This window comes from Schistocerca cancellata, chromosome 3 (assembly GCF_023864275.1).
Source record: "Schistocerca cancellata isolate TAMUIC-IGC-003103 chromosome 3, iqSchCanc2.1, whole genome shotgun sequence".
Lineage (NCBI taxonomy): Eukaryota > Metazoa > Arthropoda > Insecta > Orthoptera > Acrididae > Schistocerca > Schistocerca cancellata.
In genome coordinates, this window is record NC_064628.1 from 272020456 (window position 1) to 272038246 (window position 17791).

The 17791-nt window shown below is 44.7% G+C and overlaps 1 protein-coding gene across 3 annotated transcripts in view; it reads left to right on the forward strand.

Moving 5' to 3' along the window:
- Window positions 1–17791, forward strand: part of LOC126174929 (cationic amino acid transporter 4) — a 233549-nt gene that overhangs the window by 145632 nt on the left and 70126 nt on the right. For 2 of the 3 annotated variants that reach the window (XM_049921383.1, XM_049921382.1), the window contains one exon: window positions 14429–14677. The exons of the other annotated variant lie outside the window; for it this stretch is intronic. In XM_049921383.1, coding sequence (XP_049777340.1) covers window positions 14429–14677 — 249 coding nt within the window. The remainder of the gene's footprint in view (window positions 1–14428; window positions 14678–17791) is intronic. 3 annotated transcript variants of the gene reach the window in all.

The following is a 17791-nucleotide window of genomic DNA, read 5'->3' on the forward strand; positions in this document are numbered from 1 at the left end:
TGACTCTCGTATGATCAGTTTTGGGTATATTTCAAAACATAGTGAGTTGCAGTTGTAAAACCTCAATAGAGCCTTCCTGAAATATTCATACACTTACGCGCTCAGTGGGCTGCATCATTTCGTTTTGGTTCTTCTATCGGCATGCTACGGACTGTGGTGCGGAATTTCAGTGTGTACCAGGGTTGCGGACGTGTAACTTACCTACTAACAAACAAAAAATTAACTACATGTATTTTTTTGACGCAATACTTAAAGGTAACGACTGTGACTATTGTGGTCTTCAGTCTTAGGAATCACTAAGAATCACAATGCTCGTTACCTGTATTTCTAGAACCACTGTAATACGGGTTTCCTCTTCATTATCTGTCGTGCTTATAGTCATATACGGATTCAAAGAGAGTGGGGGAGGGGGGCGGGGGTGATGATGTACTTCTTCCCTGCCACAAACACACACACACAGAAATTTAATTTTTCTTTAAACGTTTGTGTTTTTACGTATTTCAGTGTCGAAGTTGCTCAGTTAACATTAGGAAAATTAAGTGAAATGAACACTAAGAGTTTCGAAAATGACCTATGTTTAACACGAGATTCTTACCACAGTCTTTTATGAAGCCTAGTCCGCATACGTTGGCATGCAGCCTGACCACCAGCAAAAAACATCTCAGCGAGGTAAACGCCGACCGTACCAGCAGCGAGCAACAAATGTGACACAGTTGTGAGTCCACAAGTAGAACCGGCAAACCACAGGGAGTTCAATAAACTAAGACTGACTTTCTAGAACAAAAGCGGAAATGATTGAAGGATACAGCACCCTCACGCCAACTATTCACATTCGCATATATCTATAGTCTGCACAACTATGTTCAGTGAACCACTAACAATGGTGAATGAACACTTTCATTTTATGCAATATAAATTATGACATTGCCAAAGTTGTGGGAATTTGTTGCTATCATAGTTCTTAAATCAACTGCATGCCACACGAACTTCTCAAATTTTCTGGAAAAGACTTTGAAAAACATGTACTACTTTCCTGCAGTGCAACTGCTTATAAGTTAAACTAAAGCGATGTACTAAGCACTAACGTAAATAAATTAATATTATGTGTAGTCGGACATGATGATGATCTAGTAGTATTCCCACTTCGCCCATTGCACGAGTAGATTCTGCCTGATCCCGCCTATACCGTAGCGCCTAGACAGATTCCTTGTTTCGCTTCAGTGTCATGTGAGTCGTCATATGCGTCGCATCATTGTTTCTCTCTCTGCGTCTCGTGTTTGTGACTTAATTTTGAGGCGGCGTTGTCTTGCGCCGTGGTGTCGTCCATGGCCCCCACGAGCATCCCACGTACAGGTACGTCAGTATTAGTTTTGCCAAGTCCACGCGGAATGTGCAGCCAAATTCGTTAGAAATTCATGACTGACTTGTAGACGCGATCGAGGTAACTTCAGAACGGGCTCACATGGCTTCTTTCGATTCTGAATTGTATGTATTTTATGTCAACTTCCTATACCGCTACGGTCGCAGGTTCGAATCCTGCCTCGGGCATGGATGTGCGTGATGTCCTTAGGTTAGTTAGGTTTAAGTAGTTCAAAGTTCTAGGGGACTGATGACCTCAGATGTTAAGCCCCATAGAGCTCAGAGCCATTTGAACCAGCCTATACCCGCTTCAGGTTGACAGGCACAGACAACAAGTAAGTTCCTTTCACACATCGTGATGGTTCTGATTGTATGGTTTGAAATATACGAATGTCAGGGTGCTTAACTTTCGGCCAGGAGTTGATGATAGTTTCTTCAAGACCGTCCTGCTTTCGTTTGGATGCATACGGAATACACCGTAGGAACGCTGGTCCGCTCAACATCGTTTATAACTTTATAGTGGTGTTAGATCCACGGACACCGTGGTAAAACGGAATATCCTCTCTCATTTACAGGTGTGTGGATACCGGGTGTGAGACGTGGAAGACACGTTCAAGGATACTTCAGCTCGCTGAAGACAAGGCGATAATTACCAATCAAACGCAAACTCTGGCTTGCAATTTCCAACAAATTTTATTTAACAATTGCAGGACAACAGCAAACTGCTGTTACCCCAGAATAATATTCATAATTGCCCTAGAATCTGAAACATTACTAAACAGACAAAATGTCTACGGGCGTCAAAGCCCACCCCAAACAATAAATAATTCTAAAACCTTTACATAAATCCTAAGAATCATACAAACAATAAATGGTTTACTCAGAAAAAGTTCCACAGAAGCAGGACACCTTTTAAGATATAACAGCAGAAACAACTCACAATTTCTCTTTCTGAATAAGATATTAAAAACCCAGTACGATGAAGGGCATCTTTCAGGTATTACAAAATTTCAGTAACAAGTAATGGCACATCAGAGGTGAGAGGAAACTACAACTCAGGTCGAGCCTGAATGGAAGCTGGAATAAACGGTGAAGAAGGAAAGATAGACGCCTCGGTGTCACCGGGCACAGATAATAAAATGCTCAACTTAAAATCGCCGAAGAACAGGAGTCTACCGATAATCACAGCGACCGCGCTATCGGTTACAATTCAAACTGGCCGCCGCCAAGTCGTCGTCCACTAGTTAAACGACCAGCTACACGGACGACGCGCACAACTGATCATACAACTGAAACAACAACATAAAACCACACAGCAACTGGGCAGTATCCAGAGTAACACAATCCTTAACACATTAGAAAAATTTCAAAATAGGAATACGGCCATAGGAATACAATCCATTCAAATTCAGAATTATCCACTTTAGATATCAGCACTACTTTGTCATTAATAATATGTGCAGACAAGCTTATTACGGCCGGAGCAGGAAGTGATAACATACTTAGATACATAAGAAGCTGGTCATAGTGCTGAATCACACTGGTAACTTAACTCAGAACATAACCCCAGAGCCGATTAATTATATTATATACATTCCATAAACACACACTCACTATTACAATACGACAGGACTCTAGCACACAGCCGGCCGGAGTGGCCGTGCGGTTCTAGGCGCTACAGTCTGGAGCCGAACGACCGCTACGGTCGCAGGTTCGAATCCTGCCTCGGGCATGGATGTGTGTGATGTCCTTAGGTTGGTTAGGTTTAATTAGTTCTAAGTTCTAGGCGACTGATAACCTCAGAAGTTAAGTCGCATAGTACTCAGAGCCATTTGAACCATCTAGCACACAAAAATTTTTCATCATTAAGCCCCTGCTTGTTTACCTCTGAACACATTACCTAAATACCAGCAGACAGCCAGAAAATGGAACCTGTGGTTATTTCGGAGTGCACAGACACGCACGCACAGACATACACTCCTTGTCCGTACGCCCGCATCTCGTGGTCGTGCGGTAGCGTTCTCGCTTCCCACGCCTGGGTTCCCGGGTTCGATTCCCGGAGGGGTCAGGGATTTTCTCTCCCTCGTGATGGCTGGGTGTTGTGTGCTGTCCTTAGGTTAGTTAGGTTTAAGTAGTTCTAAGTTCTAGGGGACTGATGACCATAGATGTTAAGTCCCATAGTGCTCAGAGCCATTTGAGCCATCCTTGTCCGTATCTCAAGTGCGTCCAAACGAGGCAAACCCCATTCAATAAGGTAACCACTCTTCAATAAGTTGTGCACCAACGGTCAAAAAAATTTTCAAATGTGTGTGAAATCTTATGGGACTTAACTGCTAAGGTCATCAGTCCCTAAGCTTGCACACTACTTAACCTAAATTATCCTAAGGACAAACACACACACCCATGCCCGAGGGAGGACTCGAACCTCCGCCGGGACCATCCGCACAGTCCGCACCAATGGGCGTCCAAACACTGGGAGAGCCATTAACTGCAAACAGCACGAAATTCAATATACATATGAACAGTAGGACTTAGAACCTCATTAATTCCCACCGTTTGATTCTGTAGTAGCCCGCATCTCGTGGTCGTGCGGTAGCGTTCTCGCTTCCCACGCCCGGGTTCCCGGGTTCGATTCCCGGCGGGGTCAGGGATTTTCTCTGCCTCGTGATGGCTGGGTGTTGTGTGCTGTCCTTAGGTTAGTTAGGTTTAAGTAGTTCTAAGTTCTAGGGGACTGATGACCTCAGATGTTAAGTCCTATAGTGCTCAGAGCCATTTGAACCATTTTTTTGATTCTGTAGCATATCCGGTTGCAAGCTGGTACACTCCAAAGCCAGTTTCACATGTTCGCATCGTTTAGCAGCACAGATGAGACCATCGCCCTCTCACTGGACGCAGTACACATTCGTCGACCGCACGCACTCGCACGGCTCCGTCCTCAGCCCCACTACACACACGACAGAAAGAGGCAGAGTATGCGCAAAGAACGACAGCCGACAACCAGACTGCACACTGGAGCGACAACCAACCGACCAAAACCAGACCTCTCCCATCAGCGTCGTGCGCTTAAGTAGCCAAAAAGAGACCAAAGAGGAAAGCCGCGGCCACGCAATACAGAGTCGATCGCAGAGACGTTAAATGAATGTAGAGAAGCGCCTGGCGCCAACGGCGCCACGTATCAGGGTGCATATAATTTACACAGGTCAAGTAGGGACCTGTTCCATATGTAATGAGCGTAGACAACTCCCCACAAAATGCCCGCGACAAGTGACGGTCATAAAGTCCACATATGAACATCGTAAAAGGCTAACTTAAACGGACCTCGTTCCCGAAGTCAAAGCCACTGTTCAAATGGTTCAAATGGCTCTAAGCATTATGGGACTTAACATCAGGTCATCAGTCCCCTAGAACTTAGAACTACTTAAACCTAACTAACCTAAGGACATCACACACATCCATGCCCAAGGCAGGATTCGAACCTGTGACCGTAGCAGCAGCGCGTTTCCGGACTGAAGCGCCTAGAACCGCTCGGCCACCGCGGCCGGCCAAAGTCATTGTCCCTAACCAAGTTCCCGAAGGGTAACGTAAGCCATTGCTTGATGGCTCTAGTGAATTTCGCGTAGAGACCTTGCCGCTGTAGCTTCCGCGTAGCCGCCACCTCCACTTCAAAACTAGCGTAGACGGCGCAAGATTGTGAGAAGTCAGACGATTCCCCTTCACTTCTCCGCTCCACTGAAAAGATTCCTTTGGAGAAGGCTTCTCCTCTCGCCGAGTTCCGACTGACTGATAGCACGTGAATCTGGTGTAACAGCGGCTGTGTGGTCTATAGGAATTGCTTGTCTGATGTGTAACCATCATCGTTGACATTTATTGTCAATATCTGAGACGTCTTGAAAACGCAGTACAAGAACAACTAACAGGAAGAAACGTGAAGTGGTGTTACTCTACGATAATGCCCGCCCGCATTCCGCTAGACTGACAAAAAAAACACTATACAGGAGTTAGGTTGGCCCGTCTTATTCACTTGATCATGAGCCCTCTGTATCGAACAAACTTCAAGAAGCTTCATTTTCGGATAAAAATGTGCTCCGAACATGGCTCGACGAATTATTCGCCTCGAAACCATGTGATTTCTACAGGCGCGGAATCTAAAAGTTACCCCAGCATTAGCATTAGCATGTTGTAAATAGCGAAGGAGGATTTACACACATCAAAAAAAGTTTTGCACCACCTCGGTTCCGAGAGTTCCGGAATCTGTACAGAAAAGTGGAATAGAGATCAACATAAACATCATTCCCACCCTTTTTATTGCTCATAAAAACCACACATTGCATGTTGTACCACCACACAGCGAGACCTTCAGAGGTGGTGGTCCAGATTGCTGTACACACCGGTACCTCTGATACCCAATAGCACGTCCTCTTGCATTCATGCATGCCTGTATTCATCGTGGCATACTGTCTACAAGTTGATCAAGGCACTGCTGGTTCTGATTGTCCCACTCCTCAATGGCGATTTAGCGTAGATCCCTCAGTGTGATTCGTGGGTCATGTCGTCCATAAACAGCCCTTTTCAATCTATCACCGGCATGTTCGATAGGGTTAATGTCTGGAGAACATGCTGGCCACTCTAGTCGAGCGATGTCGTTATCCTGAAGGAAGTCATTCACAAGATGTGCACGGTGGGGGCGCGAATTGTCGTCCATGAAGACGAATGTCTCGCCAGTATGCTGCCGATATGGTTGCACTATCGATTGGAAGATGGCGTTCACGTATCGTACAGCCGTTACGGCGCCTTCCATGAAAACCAGCGGCGTATGTCGGTCCCATATAATGCCACCCAAAAACAGTAGGGTACCTACACCTTGCTGCACTCGCTGGGCAGTGTTCATATGGCTCTGAGCACTATGGGACTTAACATCTGAGGTCATCAGTCCCCTAGCACTTAGAACTACTTAAAGCTAACTAACCTAAGGACATCATACACATCCATGCCCGAGGCAGGATTCGAACCTGCGACCGTAGCAGTCGTGCGGCTCCCGACTGAAGCGCCTGGGCAGTGTGCGTACAGCCTCATCGGGTTACCTCCAAACACGTCTCCGACAATTGTCTGGTTGAAGATACATGCAACACTCATCGGCGAAGAAAACGTGATGCCAATCCTGAGCGGTCCATTCGACATGTTGTTGGGCCCATCTGTACCGCACTGCATGGTGTCGTGGTTGAATAGATGGACCTCGCCATGTGTAACCTCCCCCTCTCTTATCGACCTTAATGACAGTGGAAAATTAAACCGCGTGTACCCAATGGAAATTTCGGAAAAGCAATCGTCACCGAAGTTAATCTGTCGGTAAAGAGGGAGGAAAGGGTTACATCTAAATGAAAGGAAAAATGCAAATGAAACTGGTGGAAATTAATTTTGAAAAGGGGTAAAGTTCATAAAGAAAGTAAATGTGCGGCCGTTACGTTAACAATTAACTAGCGGTAATTAGATATTTGAGATTTGGGGAAAATTACGGTCGCCAGTCCTATGGACAATTACTATAGTAACTGAAAAAGAAAGGTTATTACACATATAATTAGCACTAGAAGCATGGCAACTGAAGGTTGACACGTGTAGTGTGAAAACTGAAAGTTTGTCAGAAGTAATAAATTTCGCTACACTCTTAATTTAGCAAAAGAATTAATAAAACCGGAAAACTGAAAGTTAATTTAGTGACTGAAATTAATAGTGAGCTTTGTTTCTGAAGCACATCGAAATTCAGTAAAATACGGTTAATCTTGGGCTACCTCAACAATCATTTCAAAAGCTACTTGAATCTACGCAATTTAGAAATAAGAGATTTAACTTTGAACTTGAATTAAATGATTCTGAACAATTAACAATAGTAAAATTTAGTACGTACTAAGCTGAGCTGCAGTCACAGGTAAGCTAAAATACGGTAACAAAACTCACACTCTTAATTTGTGCTTGCGTAATCTAAATATTGTAGCCAGCTATGAATACCTTAACTGAACTTTGAAATTAAAGCAGTGAAATCGAATGATAGTACTTTAATGCTGGTGTTTGAATTTCAACGACACTCGGGTTCATTCCGGAAAATGAAGGGACCCTGCTTGGTAATGCAATTGGGACAATGAGCAACAAAGGTTCATGCTACGTTGCTGTAATTTAGTGAGAAAAATTTAACAGTTTGAAAAGCTGAGGTCTGCCATACAGTTCTAAAACTTTACGTGCTACCAGTCTTCCTTGTTGGTTGATTGAAAGTTTGAAGTCGTCGATCGAAGAGGTGGCGACAGTCACTCATTGTCGGCCGTCGCTGTTGCAGAAGCTGTATGTTGGCACGCCCTCTTCTCGACACGGTCTCCAGGCGAAACGGGCTCTTGATGTGTGCCAGCTAACGCTTCCCGTCCGCGACACCGTGTCAGAAACTAACATAGCAAGTCGAGCGCAATTACATGCTGCCAAACCCCGTAAGCGCGGCAACTCGCGGGAACTTCACACAACATACCTGCTCCACTGCCCTCCTCCAGCTAGACTCTCTCTGCCCGCTCTCCACACGACAGAGTTAACACTTCCAAAGATCCTAAACACTTTGGTTCTCCACACGACCTATAGATGTATTCGTTCGATAGCATAGTTTTCCCTAGGCCAGACCTAGCGTATAAATACAAATAATATTCACAAAAACAAACCAATTATACATCGACATAAATGCATAAATATACAAATAATAAAACAATTACAATATACAAAGACACAGAAACGTCATATCTTCAGGTAACAAAATAAGGAAAAAAATTTATAGTACTATAGATGTAAATAGGAGGATATGCATTTCCGGCGTTACACATGGACGTCGGGAGTGAAGTTGCGCATCATGCAGCCTATTGCGCACAGTTTGAGTCGTAACACGACGTCCTGTGGCTGCACGAAATGCATTATTCAACATGGTGGCGTTGCTGTCAAGGTACCTCCGAGACAAAATCCGTAGCTAGCGGTCATCCACTGCAGTAGTTACCCTTGGGCGGCCTGAGTGAGGCATGTCGTCGACAGTTCCTGTCTCTCTGTATCTTCTACATGTCCGAACAACATCGCTTTGGTTCACTCCGAGACGCGTGGACTCTTCCCTTGTTGAGAGTCCTTCCTGGTACAAAGTAACAACGCGGACGCGATCGAACAGCGGTATTGATCGTCTAGTCATGGTTGGACTACAGATGAGACGAGCCGTATACCTCCTTCCTGGTGCAATGACTGGAACTGATCGGCTTTCGGACCCCCTTCGTCTAACAGGAGCTGCTCATGCTTGGTTGTTTACATCTTTTGGCAGGTTTAGTGACATATCTGAACAGTCAAAGGGACTGTGTCTGTGATACAATATCCACAGTCAACGTCTATCTTCAGGAGTTCTGAGAACCGGGATGATGTAAAACTTTTTTAATGTGTATATTATTGATAAATAAAATCTACGTTATATGTATCTGTTGTGTTTATTAAAGTTATGGAAAAACGCTACAAATTTATGCACGAACGCAATACAATGATGAGTAAACATGCCGGGTAGGTCCGAGGATACATTTCCGCAGAAGCGACTTTCCATTAGGCGCTCCCCTCCCCCCTTCCCCTCTAACCCTTTTCCCTCGCGCACTTTCACTGGCGTCTGTTGTCGCTGCTAATTTTGATACGGACTCTATACAAATCTAGCACTCTCAGCCTGGCGCTCCAAGCAGCCGCTACTAATTGTGGTGCGTCCGGTGCAGAAATCTTACAGCCGAAGCGCCTCTGGCAACCCTCCCAGCTTGGCGACCCAAGCTATGGCTTTTGCCGCATGGTTCTTAAATCGGCGCCGGCCAGTGTGGCTTAGCGGTTCTAGGCGCTTCAGTCTGGAACCGTGCGTCCGATACGGTCGCAGGTTCGAATCCTGCCTTGGGCATGGACGTGTATGATGTCCTTGGTTAGTTAGGTTTTAGTAGTTTTAAGTTCTAGGCGACTGATGACCTCAGATGTTAAGTCCCATACTGCTCAGAGCCATTTAAACCATTTTTCTTAAACCGGCCGTGTCAACATGACCAATGTCCACCGCGAGATTGAATTCCACCTAGCGGCGTTGCGGGCACTTGATACATAATGACAGTAGCGGAGCAGAGATTAATGGGGAAACTTTCTACTGGCGATACGAGTAGCAAATGTGGAAATACACTGGCACAAGCCAAAAACAGCAGATTGTTATGACTCGGCGCTTGGGAACGAGCACTTGGGAAACGGCGAAGCTGGTAAGCTGTTCGTGTGCTGCTGTCGCGAATATCGATGGAAGGTGGTTGAAGAACGGTGAAACGATGTGTAGACGACAAGTTGCTGGACGTCCGCTCCTCATCAGAGGTATCAAGACCACATGATTGCCCGCTCTATAAAACAGGATAGCAGGTGATCTATGGGACAGCTCACGACAGAGTGCAATGCTGGTGCAGGCAGACACACGTATTCTGAGCTTACAGTTCAGCGCACATTGTTGAAGAAGGGACACCGTAGCAGACGACCCCTACATCTTCCCACGTTCTCCTGATGACATCGTCAGTTACGTTTGTAGTGGACACGGGATGCTGGACTTTGGATCATTGGAAACGTGTCGCCTGGTCTGATGACCCTTTTTTTTTTTCAAAAATGGTTCAAATGGCTCTGAGCACTAACGGGACTTAACAGCTATGATCATCAGTCCCCTAGAACTTAGAACTACTTAAACCTAACTAACCTAAGGACAGCACACAACACGCAGCCATCACGAGGCAGAGAAAATCCCTGACCCCGCCGGGAATCGAACCCGGGAACCCGGGCGTGTGAAGCGAGAACGCTACCGCACGACCACGAGATGCGGGCTCTTTTTTTTTTTTTTTTTTTTTTCACCAGGCCGATGGTCCTGACCGGACAATCATACATGCGAACGGCTACTCTTAACCACCACGCCATGGACGCACGCCAGTGGAGGCATTAATGTACCGTGGGGGACGTTCACTTGGGGTTCCACGTCACCTGTGGTAGTAAGTGAAGGCACCGGGATAACTGTGGATCACGTGAAAATTACTGCGGACCACCTGCATTCCATCTAGCTTGATGTCTTTCATGACGATGATGGCATCTTACACAAAGATAACTGTGTGTGAGACAAGGCCAGAATCGTACAACAGTGGTTTTCAGAGCATGGCAATGAACTCTCTCTAAGCCCGGTGAAATACATTTAGTATGCTATGTGTGTCAGCTCGCCGTCCACAGACCACAGGCATGTAATTTGCGGGAATTGTGGACCTGTGCGTAGTCATCTGGTGCCATACACCTCAGGGAAGCTACCAAGTGCTCGTCGATCCATGTCAAGCGCAACCGATGCTGTAATGCGTTCCAAAGGCGGAACAACACGCTACAACGGAAGTGGTCATAATGGTCATAATGGTGGGGTGATTGGGTGATTTGGGGGGGGGGGGGCAAACAGCGAGGTCCCATCGAATTAGGAAGAATGGGAAGGAAGTCGGCCGTGCATTTTTAAAGGAACCATCCCTCCTTTTGCCTGAATCGATTTAGGGAAATCACGGTAAACCTAAATCAGGATGGCCGGACGCGGGTTTGAACCGTCGTCGTCCCGAATGCGCATCCAGTGTGTTAACCACTGCGCACTCTCGCTCGGCGGCCATTACGTTTTGGCTCATTAGTGTAAATATATTTGTCTAGGTCATCTGGGGCTACATTGCTTCAGCAATCATAGGACGATGCCATGGGGTAATTTCATATTGAAAAAAGGCGGTACCAGACAGTATCTACACATTGTGTTATTCACAGACAACATTTGGTAGCAAAAAACTTTAACGATCGCCTTCATAGCTCTTTAAAGTACGTAATTCTGAGGTTAACAAGGCGAGAAGCGGTGCACTCACTGATAGATTGTTTCAGAAGCTGTGTGATGAGAACGACAAAGATTTCAGTCATTTGCTCCTGCACACAGAGCTTCCTTGGCTGTCAAAGGATACATGCCTAAAATGATTTCATAGCCTCTTTGATACAGTTTTGACGTTTTTTGAAAACAAAGCTCAACCGTTGATGGATAATTTACTGGTATTCAAGAGTGATACAGCTTATTTGATCGATATATACAATAAATTTAATGACTTGGACTTAAACAAACCTAGGAGTGTTATTTCTGTTTTTGTGTCAGAAAATCCCTTGTACAGAAGACACAGTTTGAGTCAAAACAGTTTCATCTGTTTTCCAATCTTTTTACTGTAGAAACAAATGATGATTCCATTTTAGTGTTTTGTCAGCACTTGGACGCACTTAAAGAAGATTTTATGAGTAGACTCACCATTAAATGACCGTTCCTTGCAGGAAGAGCTGATACAACTTTCAACAAGTGAAGAGTTAAAATTAAAATTCAGAAATGGATAGCAAGGACTCTGGCTTCAAAGGCAAATTCCTATATTGTATCCAACTTTATTGCCTGCAGCAAAGAAGTATTTCAGTGCATTCCCACCTTCGTATTTAGCGGAAAGAGGTTTTAGCGTGGTTAGCAAGATAGTTACCAAGAACAGGAACAGACTACTAATCGTAGAGCGCGGCGATTTAAGATTTCTTATGACAAAAGTGCCAGCAAATATTGAAAAATTGGTGTCATTATAGCAAGTTCACTCTTCTAACTAAAATTATTTTTAAATTTTTAAATATACATTTGTCAATGAACCTTTGAGATAGACACCAATATTATTAACATATTTTAATGAAGTAATTTTAAAGATATATCCCTTTTCAGTTCGAACTGCACTACCTGTAAGATGAAAATTGCGAACCATCTGGAATTTGAATACGAATGAAGAAGGGGCACACTGTTGAAGAAGGGGCACCGTAGCAGACGACCCGTACATTCTTCCCACGTTGTCCCGAAGACATCGTCAGTTACGTTTGTAGTGAACACGGGATGCTGGATTTTGGATAACTGGAAACGTATCGCCTGGTCTGACGAATTTTTTTTTTTTCCTTGTACCGGGCCGATGGTCCTGACCGGACACGCAATGGTCTTCAAATTCATCAACTGGAGCCTAACTTACGACAGTTCACGATTTAATCTTCCATTAAATATCTCCATAGTTTCCCAGATTTCTGTAAGACCTCGTCTTGGATGAAGACTGTAGCCATCGAAATATTGTTTTAAAAGTGTGTTATGCTAAAAGCTCGTTGGAAAATTTTGTGTTATTTATCTGTAGATCGAGTTTGTTCTTGTTGTGGTTTTCAGTCCTGAGACTGGTTTGATGCAGTTCTCCATGCTACCCTATCCTGTGTAAGCTTCTTCATCTGCCAGTACTTACTGCAACCTACATCCTTCTGAATCTGCTTAGTGTATTCAACTCTTGGTCTCCCTCTACGATTTTTACCCTCCAAGCTGCCCTAAATTTGTGATCCCTTGATGCCTCAGAACATGTCCTACTAACCGGTCCCTTCTTTTTGTCAAGTTGTGCCACAAACTTCTCTTCTCCCCAATTCTGTTCAATACTTCATCATTAGTTATGTGATCTACCCATCTAATCTTCAGCATTCTTCTGTAGCACCACATTCCGAAAGCTTCTATTCTCTTCTTGTCCAAACTATTTATCGTCCATGTTTCACTTCCATACATGGCTACACTCCATACAAATAGTTTCAGAAACGACTTCCTGACACTTAAATCTATACTCGATGTTAACAAATTTCTCTTCTTCAGAAACGCTTTCCTTGCCATTGCCAGTCCACATTTTATATCCTCTCTACTTCGACCATCATCGGTTATTTTACTCCCTAAATAGCAAAAGTCCTTTACTACTTTAAGTGTCTCATTTCCTAATCTAATTCCCTCAGCATCACCCGACTTAATTCAACTACAATCCATTATCATCGTTTTGCTTTTGTCGATGTTCATCTTATATCCGGCTTTCAAGTCACTGTCCATTCCGTTCAACTGCTCTTCCAAGTCCTTTGCTGTCTCTGACAGAATTACAATGTCATCGGCGAACCTCAAAGTTTTTATTTCTTCTCCATGGATTTTCTTTTGTTTCCTTTACTGCTTGCTCAATATACAGATTGAATAACATCGGGGAGAGGCTACAACCCTGTCTCACTCCCTTCCCAACCACTGCTTCCCTTTCATGTCCCTCGACTCTTATAACTGCCATCTGGTTTCTGTACAAATTGTAAATAGCCTGTCGCTCCCTGTATTTTACCCCTGCCATCTTTAGAATTTGAAAGAGAGTATTCCAGTCAACATTGTCATAAGGTTTCTCTAAGCCTACAAATGCTAGAAACGTAGGTTTGTCTTTCCTTAATCTTTCTTCTAAGATAAGTCAAAGGGTCAGTATTGCCTCACGTGTTGCAATATTTCTACGGAATCCAAACTGATCTTCCCCGAGGTCGGTTTCTACCAGTTTTTCCATTCGTCTGTAAAGAATTCGTGTTAGTATTTTGCAACTGTGACTTATTAAACTGATAGTTCGGTAATTTTCGCAGCTGTCAACACCTGCTTTCTTTGGGATTGGAATTATTATATTCTTCTCGAAGTCTGAGGGTATTTCGCCTGTCTCATACATCTTGCTCACCAGATGGTAGAGTTTAGTCACGACCGGTTCTTTCAAGGCCGTCAGTAGTTCTAATGGAATGTTGTCTACTCCCGGGGCCTTGTTTGTACTCGGGTCTTTCAGTGCTCTGTGAAACTCTTCACGTAGTATCGTATGTACCATTTCATCTTCATCTACATCCTCTTCCATTTCCATAATACTCCTTCCACCTTTCTGCTTTCCCTTCTTTGCTTAGAACTGGGTTTCCATCTGAGCTCTTGATATTCGTATCAGTGGTTCTCTTTTCTCCAAAGGTCTCTTTAATTTTCCTGTAGATCGAGACTATTTCTGATTTGTTTTCCGTGAAAAAAGGGGTGGGGCGCTGAGTAATTTTTTCTTCGAAAGGACGGCGGTGGGCAGGAAAAGACTGAGAACCTATGGTCTAGGTGCTCGAGGGGAGTACTGTCTCCTGTGCCTCTCTAATGTGTATACGTGTCTGTGTCCGTGTGCAGGAGTGGGGCACATGGTGGGCGCGGGCATCTACGTGATGATCGGGCCGGTGGCGCGCGACATCGCGGGCCCCGGCATCGTGCTGTCCTTCATGCTGGCCGGCCTCACCTCGCTGCTCGCCGCCCTGTGCTACGCAGAGTTCGGCACGCGCATCCCCAAGGCGGGCTCCGCCTACGTCTACACCTACATCAGCATCGGCGAGTTCTGGGCCTTCATCATCGGCTGGAACATCATCCTCGAGCACATGATAGGTTCGTCTCGACGCAGGCGCAGCACTATCTTACTGCACCGAACTCTTGTTATTTAGTCACATATCCTTACTCTCCGTAGCATTAATAAAGACCTAAAAATAGATTTTGAGTTGCACTGGTATCTAGTTTTCTTGCAACGATGTTTGAAATGAATAACTGATTCACCTACTCAAGGAATTTAAACTGACCTGTGCAAGCCTCTTCATCTTTCCATAACTACTGAAATCTGCATTCGTTTTAACTTGCTCTCTTGGTCTCCTTCCATAATCCCTATGCCTCCTTACCCTACTCTTCTCTCCATTACCAAATTAGTGATACCTTGAAGCCTTAGGACATGTCCTGTGAACCGATTACCTATTGTGGTCAAATTGTACGATGAATTTCTTTCATCCTCAGTTGCAATCAGTCCCTCCTCATTGGTTATGCGATCTACCAGTCCAAGTTTCAGCATCCTCCTGTAGCACTACGTTTCAAAGCCCTCTGTTCTTGGATTATGCGTTATGAGGCTGCTGCAGGCAGTACCGTGAATGTCGCCAAATCTCCTGCAATCAGACGAGGCCTCCAGCAAGGTGAAGTGGCACCCCTGCCATTAGTGCAGACATTCCGGTACCTGGGTATTACCTTTACCCCCACCATCGTACACGCAGCCACGACGAATTTCCGTCGTCTTTTACAACGACGTCTGCCAGAATCTCCTGTGTCCCAGAACACACCTCAAAATATTGAGTTCCTTAATTGTTAGGTAGCATCAAAATTGGTCCACGTAGATTAAGTGCTTCTTCTGACGACGCCGACTGGGCGCACCCTCAGGCGGCCCTTCGCTACTATCTTACAGCTGGCTCCATGTTTAAAGTCCGTTATGAGACACTTACCCTACCCCAATGTGATCGTGGTCTCAGACTCGTCTCTGTATACAAGCAGCTGCCTTATACAGGATGGTCCATTGATCGTGACCGGCCAAATATCTCACGACATAAGCGTCAAACGAAAAAACTACAAAGAACGAAACTCGTCTAGCTTGGAGGTGGAAACCAGACGGCGCTATGGTTGGCCCGCTAGATGGCGCTGCCATAGGTCAAACGGATATCAACTGCGTTTTTTTTTAAATAAGAACCCCCATTTTTATTACATATTCGTGTAGTGCGTAAAGAAATATGAATATTTTATTTAGACCACTTTTTTCGCTCTGTGACAGATGCCGCTGTAGTAGTCACAAACATATGGCTCACAATTTTAGACGAACAGTTGGTAACAGGTAGTTTTTTTTAAATTAAAATACAGAACGTAGGTACGTTTGAACATTTTATTTTGGTTGTTCCAGTGTAGTGCATGTACCTTTGTGAACTTATCATTTCTGAGAAAGCATGCTGTTACAGCGTGATTACCTGGAAATACCACATTAATGCAATAAATGCTCAAAAATGATGTCCGTCAACCTCTATGCATTTGGCAATACGTGTAACGACATTCCTCTCAACAACGTGTAGTTCGCCTTCCGTAATGTTCGCACATGCATTGACAATGCGCTGACGCATGTTGTCAGGCGTTGTCGTTGGATCACGATAGCAAATATCCTTCAACTTTCCCCACAGAAAGAAATCCGGGGACGTCAGATCCGGTGAACGTGCGGGCCGTGGTATGGTGCTTCGACGACCAATCCACCTGTCATGAAATATGCTATTCAATACCGCTTCAACCGCACGCGAGCTATGTACCGGGCAACCATCATGTTGGAAGTACATCGCCATTCTGTCATGCAGTGAAACATGTTGTAGTAAGATCGGTAGAACATTACGTAGGAAATCAACATACATTGCACCATTTAGATTGCCATAGATAAAATGGGGGTCAATTATCCTTACCTCCGACACATTAACCCGCCAAGGTCGCTGATGTTCCACTTGTCACAGCCATCGTGGATTTTCCGTTGCCAAGTAATGCATATTATGCCGGTTTACGTTACCGCTGTTGGTGAATGACGCTTCGTCGCTAAATAGAACGCTTGCAAAAAATCTGTCATCGTCCCATAATTTGTCTTGTGTCCAGTGGCAGAACTGTACACGACGTTCAAAGTCGTCGCCATGAAATTTCTGGTGCATAGAAATATGGTACGGATGCAATCGATGTTGATGTAGCATTCTCAACACCGACGTTTTTGTGATTCCCGATTCTTGTGCAGTTTATCTGCTACTGATGTGCGGATTAGCCGCGACAGCAGCTAAAACCCATACTTGGGCATCATCATTTGTTGCAGTTCGTGGTTGACGTTTCACATGTGGCTGAACACTTCCTGTTTCCTTAAATAACGTAACTATTCGGCGAACGGTCCGGATACTTGCATGATGTCGTCCAGGATACCGAGCAGCATACATAGCACACGCCCATTGGGCATTTTGATCACAATAGCCATACATCAACACGATATCGACCTTTTCCGCAATTGGTAAACGGTCCATTTTAACACGGGTAATGTATCACGAAGCAAATACCGTCTACACTGGTGGAATGTTACGTGATACCACGTACTTATACGTTTGTGACTATTACAGCACCATCCATCACAAAGCGAAAAAATTGGTCCAACTAAAACATTCATATTTCTTTACGTACTACACGAATATGTAATAAAAATGGGGGTTCCTATTTTTAATAAATGCAGTTGATATCCGTTTGACCTATGACAGCAGCCGGCCGAGTGGCCGAGCGGTTCTAGGCGCTACAGTCTGGAACCGCGCGACCGCTACGGTTGGTTAGGTTTAAGTAGTTCTAAGTTCTAGGGCACTGATGACCTCAGCAGTTAAGTCCCATAGTGCTCAAAGCCATTTGAACCATTTTTTGAACCTATGGAAGCGCAATCTAACGGGCCAACCATAGCGCCATCTGGTTCCCCCCTTCAAGCTAGACGAGTTTTGTTCTTTGTAGTTTTTTCGTTTGATGCTTATTTCGTGAGATATTTGGCCTGGTCACTATCAATGGACCACCCTGTATATGAGTACTATGAGAATATAATGGACCAGACGGAGCACATCCCTAATACGCAGCTTGCTTGAGATCCTCCTGCCTGCGTCTACCCCACTGCCGGTGTCTGTCGGCCACATCGCCCCTCATTTGTCT